Genomic DNA, 10,988 nt, shown 5'->3' with positions numbered 1-10,988 from the left:
TCGCACGGGCTTCATCTAGTATCTCCTAATACCATGTTATAATATCTTCGGTTTCAAAAAAAAAATGATTATCTTAACACATATACAATAAGATATTACTTCCTCCGTTTCTTTTTAGTTGACACGTTTCTTTAGTCACGTTTGCCAATGCACTTATTCAATCATTAATATCTTTAATTATTGATAAACAAAAATTATGAAAAGTTGATATTTTGAAAGTATATAACGTGACGAATCTAACAAGATCCCACATGACTATATTTTTCATTACGTATAAAGTACAAAATAAGGTCAAAGGGAGTTGTGTGAATAGTGCTAAAGTCAAAACGTGTCAACTAAATAAAAACGGAGGTAGTATGTGCTAAGATATTATGCCATAAAAGGTTTTAGGAACTATAATTAATCAATCAATATCAATAACTATATACTAGAAGACACACCAGCAATGACACGTGTCATCTTCTAGTGTGTCTTTAGTTATTTTTCATTTTTAAAAAAAAAAATAAAAAATTATTGATTAAGAAAATCAAATTATTTACAAAAATAACATTATTTTATATACATATTCCACATTAATAAGTAGTAATCATAATATTTACAATAAAAAGATTTCACAAATCATTCTAAAATATAAACCAAAAATCATACTCGCAGTAATTTGTTTATAGCAAGAAAATCTATAGCTTTGATTATTTGCCTACTTTTGTTTTAGTTGTGTATTAGAAGCTACAATTAAAAAATTGACATATCACATACTTTTATTATTTCTCGACTAATTTATAATAAAATACTTATCAATCAATAATCTATAATTATATATAACGGTAGACCACCATGCATTGCACAAAAGCTAACCTAGTATGTTTAAGATATTATAACTAGTTTTTAGGTTGCACAGGTTAACTTTATATTGAATTTCTGAAGTACCAAGATGTAACATAATTTAAATACATTGTTAAACATCAATTTTTTTTTATAGGAAAAACACACTTTAATAATCTTAACTATGACCGATTTATTTAAATTGGTGGTTTGTACACCTAGGTGCACCATGCATAATAAAGCGGAAAGAACATAGTACTCCCTCTGTTTCAATTTGTTAGTCCATATATTATTTTGGGCGTTACAAAAATATCTTCCATTGTTAGTTATTGTTTAATTTGGATATGAGGAATTATAATAATGTCTTCAGTAATTGCCAATTCAAGAGATAGGTAGAATTTTTTTACCATCTTGATATATTCTTTTGCTTAGGAAGGAGAGTATCAGTAAATAACTGATAGTAACTGATGGAATTCATTATATATAACTCCATCTCCATTATTAGTTTCTTAATTTTTTTATTTTTTGTAAAAAAAAAATTGAGCAATATCTTCAAAAAAAAAAAAAAAAAATATAATATATATATATATATATATATATATATATATATATATATATATATATATATATATATATATATAGCAATATCACACCAACTATACAAATCAATGCAAATCATATAGGGATAAATAATATTATCATATAATATCCTAACATACGAAGTACTACTGTACTAGTATATCTTTAACTGTAAATTTGATAAACTTGGCTGGCATGTTCACATTTACTGAAATGAGCTGAACTGAACTGGACTGATTGGAGCTGAACTGAACTGAACTGAGCTGATTGAAGCTGAACTGAAATGAATTAAACTAAACTAAGCTGAAATGAATATTTTATGAGAGAGGGAAATTAGGAGCTGAGCTGAACTGAACTGAATTGAACTGATTGGAGCTGAACTGATTGGATGAACTGAACTGAAATTTAAGTAAATGTGAACAGGCCCTTAATCTTTCATTGGCACAAACAAGGCAAATATATAATACAAAGCTTTGCTTAGCCGTGTAGAACTATAACTCTACGGCTAAACCAAGGAACATGATAAATTTTCTTAAAAAAAAAAAAAGGAACATGATAAATATGAAAAATATAATTTAGAAAATATATCCTAGGAAATAATATATTCTCCAAATCTAAATATTCCTTAATTACTTGTACTCGTACATTATTAACACATGCACTACTTTTTTCGTATAAAAGTGAGAAGTTCAATATTTCCTTGTTCTAACCAAAGTTTCCATTAAACAATCCCAATAATTAATTAAGGGAATAAAAAATAAAATTAAAAAAAAAAAAAAAAAGCTTCGGAGCTGTGGAATAAGCAAATGGCAATGTACAAATGTAATTTGATATGGGCATGTCCTGTATAATGTCCAAAGTAATGCATCTTAAACATTGGTCAATCGGGTCAATTTCGGGTCTAGTCAATTCAGGTTGGGTTAATTCAGGTCAAGTTTGGTTTGGGTCACTGAAAGAAATTCACTAAAAAAAAATAGTTGGAAAAATCAAGTAAAATCGTTAAGGAAAAAAAAATCATGCAAAACGCCCTAAAATAAGTAATTCACCCTATCCACTTTGAGAATCGGGTCAATTTGGGTCAATTTCAGGTTTAAATCGGGTTTGGCCACTTCGGGTTTCGGGTCACTTCAGGTAAGGTCAAGTTCGGGTTTTGGGTCGGTCATTTTGGGAGTCCGATCAACTCCATTTCGGGTAGGGTCGGGTTAGTTCGGGTCATTTTCAAGTCAATGGTTTCGGCTCATAGGTTGGGTTGTTCGGGTCATTTTCAGGTCAATGGTTTCGGCTCACAAGTTAGGTCGTTCGGGTTAGGATTGCCTAGTCTACCCTGTAACGTAAAATCAATAATTAAACAAACATGATAAAATCAATAATTATGAAATTATATAAAAAAATAATGAAAATTCTTTTTTGTAACAATAATACTGAAGATTCTTGAGAGAAAGAATACGAGTAATAATCAAATTAATTAATAATGAAAAATCTGATCTGCTTAAAAATAGTTGCTTCAATCTGTTCTAATCTGCTAAAATCTGCTCTGCCCAGAAGAGCAAAAGAACAGGGCCTAAAACTGTTTAATCTTCTTATTATCATAAACATACCTCCACTCTTCTTAATTCTGCGTTATTTTCTCAAAATTCCTGGAAGTTGTTTACCACCGGGAATGGTAACAAGGGTTTCGTGACAAAAATAAGCTTTCGAATAAGTAGAAACCACACCATTGATTTCAACTATATTTGGTACTTTAGATTCAACATTGTAAAATGTAAACGTAGAATTATACTCATTCCAAAACAAAATCTGGTCATCTCTTAATTTGTCAGAGTATTTAAGAGGCAAAATACTATCATTAATATATTTCCTTTCCTTTGGCCACAATTCTTGATTCCATACGCTTGTAATTTTACTCCATGATTCTTTCACCTTGTACTCTTTCATCACCCAAACTTCATATTTCGTATCGAAATCGAGGAATTCTACCGGAACCAAATCATGTACCATTATATACAAGCAACCATCCAAAACACCCAGCTCCCAGAATAATGTATTGTCTCTAATAATGAAACTAGGCAACTCGAATTTGCTCCATCGTTCAGTCCGAATGTCGAAACAACCAACCACACCACCTTCAGTGAATAGGAAATGAAATCGATGTTTATCAATCACTGCAGCCGGGTCATTCTTTAAATTCTCATAGTAGTTAAAGTGGATGTCCAAAGCTCTCCAGGAATTGGCCATCAAGCTGTAAACAAATATTTGACACGAAACATAACATGTTGATACTAGCATAACAATCTTGTAATCGTTACTAACATCATCGAAACCAAATCCAGAATGTACTGAAAATAGTCCATTGATCGGAAGATCCATATCCACAAAGTGAAACCCTATTTTCTTGTAAACCCCAGTAGATGGATTGAATACCACGTAATCTAAGTAAAATCCGTCATTCCATTGAACACAATGCAAGCCATTGCAAGATCCTATTAATTTGTAGTATATAACACTACGTCCACCTTGTTTTCGAGGATAACGGAGTTCGAGTCGTTCAACAGGTGAGGAAGGTGATAAAGAGGTTGAATCTAAAGAGTAGAGACGGTGATCGTATGGTTGGAGAATATAAAGTTTTTCATCATCAGACGATGAATTTAGGGTATGGAGGTGAAAGTTGATGAATTCCGGACTTGATATTAGGGTTTTGAAGTATTTGGAAACACACTTCAAACGAAGGAGTGATCTAACGGGTAGTTTCATTAGGATATGGGGAATTATAATGTCTTCCGGAATCGCCAATTCAAGAGATAGGTAGGATTTTTTTACCATCTTCATATTTTCTTTTTCTTAGGAAGGAGAGTATCAGTAAATAACTGATAATATCCGATGGAATTCACTATATATAACTCAATCTCCATTTTTTTTTTTTTTTTTTTTTTTGACAAACAATCTCCATTATTAATTTCATAATTTTTTAATTTACAAAAAAAATTGAGCACTATTTTCCCAAAAAAAAAAAAGAAAGATAGATTATAGCAATATTATACCAACTATACAAATCTTTTTTTTTTTTTGACGAGAACAATAAATCACATATATATATATAAAGTGAGAAGTTCAATATTTTCTTATTCTAATTAAAGTTTCAATTAAACTTTCCCAATAATTAATATGGGAGTATTAAAAAATCAAAAGAAAACGAGCTACAGAGCTGTGGAATAAGCAAATGGCAATGTACAAATGTAATTTGATATGGGTATGTCCTGTATAATGTCCAAAGTAATGCATCTTCAATCGCGAACATGATTTTCTTCAATATTTTCCATTACCAATTATTATGCATTACGTTGGGGCAGGACAATTTATGCAATATATTACACAAAATCCATGGAAAAAAAATTAGAGATCAAATAAAACTAGCATGGAAAAATAACTTCACAAGAGTAGTTAAATTTACAGAATGTCTAACAATGTCTGGCAAAAGGAGTAGTGTCTCACAGGTAAGCGTAGCAACTAGGGCTATAGAACACGCTTCCGTTGAATTATTACCAAATAGCGATGACACAAGTCCGCATAGCTATTTGCTACCTTAATTTATTATGCATTCTTAAGTTCTGAGCATATATGAAAGCTATTATCAACAGTAAGGATTATACTTCAGTCCTAAAGTGAGAGGTATTCGATAGGGCTGTAATTACCTGAACTTGACAACAATAGAAGTCACTTAGGATAGATGACTTGCAAGCTATATACAATATATATATATATATATATATATATATATATATATATATATATAATATAACAACTGAGCAATGGTGGATGGGTGGCTTGGTATGTGCTGCTTTAAGGTCTCGATAATAAAAGAGAATGGCATCAAGAATGTACTTTTAACTTGAGTGACGAACTTCATCATCTTCTCCCATGCTTCTGCTACTACTTAATAGTGCAGGACCTTGGCCAGACCGTTGGACGTTAGACGAAGTTATACCAACAGAAGAGCTACCGGATGACAGTGTTCTATTTGATTGTAAATCCCTCTGTGACCCTAAAGCATGTTCTGGAAGGAGCTCTGTGGATGATGGTGAAAGAGGCAAAGTAACTAATGGAGGTCCACTCAAATAGGGTGCAACTGGTGTCTCAGCAAGAGATGAAGCTGATGGACTATATTTCATCATACCCACTGGGTGATCAAACTTACATGTGGGCCCAAATTTGCAGTATCCATTTTGCATATAGAAGGTGCAAGGTTGTGTACCCTGTTCAAATAGATAATAACAAGTCATCCTTTAAGTGTATTATATTAAAGAAAACAAATTGAAAAAAAACATATAATAAATGGTGCATGTCCAAACAGAAATAGTAGGCCATATAGAGTGCAAGTTTACAGCTTCATTTGAAAATTTGCATTATCTTCAATAACAGAGCTTCAGAAATATTTTTTTTACCTTCTCATTTTTAGGTCTCCGAGTGTATGGTTGGGACTTGGATGTGGACTGGGGAAGGGGAAGATGATACATTTAGCTGACCAGTTGTTTGTACACGAAAGCCTAGGGGTTGGCATGTCGCTGACTAGAAATCCATGAAGTTCTAGCAACATGGCTGGCATGGGTGCTTAAAACAAATGAACATAGAAGTTTTGGAGTAACTCGTCATTTAAATGCCCAGCATGCATACCAATCATACCAGGGTAATCACATAACTATATGGCATAATGGCAACATTCAGCAAAAACAGAGACATCTCAGCAACAAACTTTTACATGTTTTATTCCATAAACAAGAATCATGTGGAAATTGAAAGTACATTGGAATGAGACTTTTTTAATATAGGTTGATCGATAGGATGAAAGAAAATTGGAGTGACAATTTCCTTAGCTACTTTTACTTCAATGAAGTACCGTATCTGAACTCCTTTCATGTGGGTAAGTAGGTGATCCATCACTCTTATATCAAATAAATTCTTGTAAGGGTATAAATAAAAATAAAATATCTTAGATCATGCATTTCCTATATTGCCAACACGTCTTTGATACACATTCTGGTGACTTGGTGAGTTAATTTTACAAGGAATATTGCGTCTTACTTTCATGGAGGAACTCCCCCATTGAACATATTGTTCAAATGAACAAATGATACATTAGTTCTGCAAAAAATTTATTATTATTTGATCCAAGTTCAACAATTTCCTCAAAAGTCAGTGATAAAGGTTCAGAAATCCTCTAAAAATGCATGATATCCACATCAGAGCCACATTTCAAATATGATGTTGTTTGAATCTCATTGATAATTACTGCAATCGCCAAGGATTTACAAGATCAAAGAAACATCAAGTGACCACTTATGACAAAGATCAATTAGAGATATCACCTGATGCATGCGTCGTGCTATAGTAGAGGTTTTTGACAACGAGACTAATTTGAGAATTTTGGAACGAGTGAGGTAGGCTAGACCACATGTTTTCAGACACGTTAAAAAAAAATACATTGGTTTCAGGACTAGCGTAAAGAGCAGAAATTCTATAAGTATAATAGCTATCTATGGTTTGTGCTTGTCTAAGAGGAAAGAATGTCCCTTCAGATGTAGAGACACCGGTAAAGCTTCTATTGCATGCAGGACTGATATGAATTCATTGACAATACCAATATAATTCATATAGGGGGGAAAAAAAAAAAAAAAAAAAAAAAAAAAAAAAAGGCGTGTTGTCAAGCCCTTATGATAGAATATTATGTGGAAGACACGTCTTCTAATGCCAAGCAGTTGTAAAAATGGCAAAATCACAATAAACTCAAGGAGGATGTAAGTTATAAATGGACCTTTAAATGAACAAAAGGAGAGGGTTTGACATCCAGCTCAAACTGAGTTCATTAAAATCAAAATGAAATGATCCCAGTCCAGACACATTCTAGTAAGTCATATATATGTTGGGTACATAACAATTTTTATTGAATTTTTTGAAAGGAAAAGAGAAGGAGAGGGGGGGGGGGGGGGGGGGGGGGGGGGACAATCTAGGCTGCATAGTAATTGCTGAGCAATAATTCTAACATTCTCAAACTTGGAAAAAGGTTAATATAGCAACCAGAAAGTCTATATCCTTAATTTAAGATGCTCAGTATTTTGATATTTTAACCATCATATGATGCGGCAATAGCAAATTGTGAACTAAACATTATTGTCATGGATCAATATGAATATTTAGTCCTTAAATTTATCAGGTGTTAAGCATCAAAATCAACAATGTACATAAAAAAAATTATAAAAAATAAAAATAAAAAAGGACTAGACAGAAGCATTATATACTCCCTAAAACAAAAATAATTAACAGATATAAAAGTAGCTCAAGATCAAGCTTACCGGACGAAGGGGCAGACCCAGAGGCCCAAGAAAACAGGCTGCAGCAGACGCACCCCGGTCTGGTGGATGATGATATCTACAAGAGGCACCAAATTTACAACTCCCGGTCTTCAAATAGTATTGACACTCAGGTTCACCTGGTCTCTCTGGAAACTTATGTTCTGTGACTGACTTCCCAGCAGAAGATGGAAGAGGAGCATAAGATCCAGCTAGACCAGGTGTAGAAGGTGATAGTGTGGTTACTCCATATACGGAACCTCCTCCAGCAGCAGGTTGACCACCAGGCGATAAAACGGGACTTACAGGCCCCTGCAGCAATTAAGCCAATGGATCACCCAAGAGGCCAAGAGTTTATTAACTCCTGCCAGTAACTCATGCTACTAGACAGTATTAGAGACTTACCGAATAAGAACCCCAGCCTGGCATGGGAACAACTCCAGGAGAAAGAAGCACAGGACCATAAGACCCTGGAACATAAGAACCAGGTACAAGAGGAGGCCTAGCTACCCTATAGCTGGGGGATGACCCAGCTGCTGGTTCAGGTATAGGAACTGAAGGCGACTGCACCGTCGGATAAAATGGAGGTGCAGCTGCAGGCATTGACATGCCAGCTGGTTGAGGATGATGGAATTTACAAGTTATCCCAAATTTGCACTGCCCCGTTTTCAAATAATAGGAGCATTCTTTCTCACCCTATTGAGAAAAGAAACACGTCATAAGCGCTACTTTCAACATTGTAAAAGAAGACTTGAAGAAATAAACACATGAATACACTTTGAATGCAAGCAGAATGGATAAGTACAAACCGGTCTTAGTGGGTAACCATGGATATTTAGTGGCGCATTAGTCAATGATCCACCAGCATTTCGTGGATGATTAAACTTGCAAGTAGTACCAAATTTACAAGTTCCAGTCTTTAGATAATACTGCACGAGGGGAAATATTACTAATATTATTATTTGCATAAAGCATTAACAAATTCCATAACTGAAAACATTGAATATAAAGTAACATACTAACATCTCACCTGGCAAATAGGTTCACCAGGACGTTCAGGGTACTCTCCTCCAACTAATCTTGCAGCCGCAACAGCCTGGACAATATTGAATCCAAATTACTAGAAGAAAGAATTAAACGTATTTGTGTCTCTTACACGAGTTAATGTAACATCAAAGTTTTCTGATCATATAATAAACTCAGAAAACAGATCAATAAGCAAGCTGTGCATTGATCCCACACATTCATTATGCCTCCATGTATAGCAAAGTAAAGGGAGGTCAAATGTTCACAAAACCACAAATGAAATGACGACTTTCTTAGCAGTGGTGAGTCCACATATAAAAGGGTGTGTACATGTAAATTCGCTTAAATTATTATAACAATTAAAGACTTCATTGAGGTTACATTGATTGCTAGTGGCCTCGTGATTAGTACATACATTTGAATTTCAAGGCCACAACTTCAAGTCTTGAGAAGCTCATTATTTCTATCTATTCTTTATGCACAAGTAACATTCAAACAACCCCATTTTCACCCTTCGTATCATTTTAGGTTTTTACTACTTAAATTATTATGCACCCCTTGATTCACCATTGTGTCTTAACTACACCCTTGACTGGAAAGGCATTGTCTTTCTCAACACAAACAAACAAACAAAAAAAAAAAAAAACAACCCTCCAGCATTCAACACAATCTACGCGAAAAAATTTCAATAACAATCTCTTTTGATCCGAACATTTGGTAAACTACATTCTCTCTAAAACCCACAATAAATACATTAAAACGTTCGAAAAAGCTCGAATTTCATAAGATCACCACAAAATCAGCCCACAATTCAACACCATATTACTCATTAAACCCCATTTCCCAAATCATAACACATAATGCAGCTCAAATTGAACACAAAATCCAACAAAATATACAATTAAAAACACAAAGGGGGCTTACCGCGGCACGATCACGAGGATGATTGTAACGACAACGGGTACCAAATCCACAGAACCCAGTACGCATGTAATAGACACAATCAGATACACCAGGCCGTTCCGGGTACGTCTCTCGACCCGAAAGACCCAATCTCCACATAGACTCTACATTTCCATCAACAATATACCACAAATCATTCAATTAACCAACAACATTACAAAACCCTAGAAATAAAATCATCCAAAAATTCAAAAAAACCCAAAAACAAAATCAAAATTAAAAATGAGGGGTTTTATTGTATTACCTTCGAGTCCAGTTTCCCCCCATTCAGCTGGCGGATCCACCTCGGAACCCTGATTTCTTCCATACAACTCCATTTTTTCCCCTCTTTTTTTCTACTGAAAAATCGAGAATTCTGGGTTTTTTTTTTTTTTTGGGTTTTTACAAATAATTCTACACAAAAAGAAAAAAATAAAAAAACGTGATAATCTACAATTTTTTTTCCCCAAAAATTGAAGAATAATAGTGTAAAATTAGAGAGGAATTAAGAGAAATAATGGGGGTTTGGCTACTGTCAGAGTGATCATTCACAAAAAAAAAGAGGAGAGAGAAAGAAGAGATGCGGGAAATGGAAATGCTGTCTCTTTTTTTTTATTTTTCTTTTTTTTTTGTGTTTTTTTTTTGAGTTTTTTTGGGGTTTTTTTCTTTGGTTTTTTTTTTTTTTTTTTTTTTGGTTTTTTAATTTGGGTTTTCTGAGAAATTTGCAGCAGTTGTTTGTGTTTTCTCTTTCTCTCAGTTGGAGATCAGTAGTTGAGTAGTAGTAGTACGGACTAAAATTGGAGTGAGTGTGGTTTCCTTACTCGTAGTGTGTAAGCTCTTTGGTCCCCCCTTTTTTAATTCCTTTTCTTTTCTGTGCCTTTTCCCAGCTCGAACTGAAGGCGATGTAATCGACACTCGCTTTATGGCTTCGCTTTGGTTAAAGGTGGAGGCCGTTTCTAGAGGTGTCAATTTGGATAATTATATCAGAATTGGTTTAGTTGGGTTAGATCGAGTTGGGTTTAGCTTGGAATTGAGTCATGTTTAATCAGATTGCCTATACAAGTCAAAATTGAGATCAGGTTACTTTAGGGTCGGGTTGGGTCAGTTTCTAACACTTCTAGATACGAGTTGTTCGAATTCGATTTATAATAATTGAAGGTTTGTTTTCTCCTCCTAAAGACCTAAACTTATTAAATCTGGTTGGAGTTCATGAATACCATGATTCATGAGATCAAATTAGATTGTGTTGAAGTCAATTGGACTATCTCATTGTAACTT

The 10,988-nt window shown here is 33.9% G+C and overlaps 2 protein-coding genes across 2 annotated transcripts; both read right to left on the bottom strand.

Annotated features, from left to right (window-relative positions):
- Positions 1-3,021: 3,021 nt before the first annotated feature.
- Positions 3,022-4,221, bottom strand: LOC145616851 (F-box protein CPR1-like). The gene has a single exon (XM_081671573.1). The coding sequence runs from the start codon at positions 4,219-4,221 to the stop codon at positions 3,022-3,024; it is 1,200 nt and encodes a 399-aa protein (XP_081527699.1).
- A 561-nt stretch (positions 4,222-4,782) lies between these two features.
- LOC145616327 (zinc finger CCCH domain-containing protein 58-like) lies at positions 4,783-10,485 on the bottom strand. Its single transcript, XM_081671026.1, has 7 exons — positions 9,976-10,485; positions 9,693-9,835; positions 8,773-8,838; positions 8,552-8,671; positions 8,148-8,438; positions 7,746-8,054; positions 4,783-5,651 (listed from the first exon to the last, which is right to left on the bottom strand). The coding sequence occupies exons 1-7, from the start codon at positions 10,046-10,048 to the stop codon at positions 5,283-5,285; spliced, it is 1,371 nt and encodes a 456-aa protein (XP_081527152.1). The 5' UTR covers positions 10,049-10,485; the 3' UTR covers positions 4,783-5,282.
- Positions 10,486-10,988: the final 503 nt, after the last annotated feature.

The sequence above is a fragment of the Chenopodium album genome, chromosome 26 (genome assembly GCF_948465745.1).
Source record: "Chenopodium album chromosome 26, dcCheAlbu1.1, whole genome shotgun sequence".
NCBI lineage: Eukaryota > Viridiplantae > Streptophyta > Magnoliopsida > Caryophyllales > Amaranthaceae > Chenopodium > Chenopodium album.
The sequence above is the reverse complement of the archived record's forward strand: the minus strand, read 5'-3'. Positions and strand labels throughout refer to the sequence as shown.

Coding starts and splice junctions, on each gene's coding strand:
- LOC145616327 (XM_081671026.1), bottom strand. CDS start 10,048: ATGGAGTTGTATGGAAGAAATCAGGGTTCCGAGGTGGATCCGCCAGCT. Junction 8,839..9,692: donor ATCCTCGTGATCGTGCCGCG/GTAAGCCCCCTT, acceptor AATATTGTCCAG/GCTGTTGCGGCTGCAAGATT. Junction 8,439..8,551: donor ATGGTTACCCACTAAGACCG/GTTTGTACTTAT, acceptor TTTTCTCAATAG/GGTGAGAAAGAATGCTCCTA.
- LOC145616851 (XM_081671573.1), bottom strand. CDS start 4,221: ATGGTAAAAAAATCCTACCTATCTCTTGAATTGGCGATTCCGGAAGAC.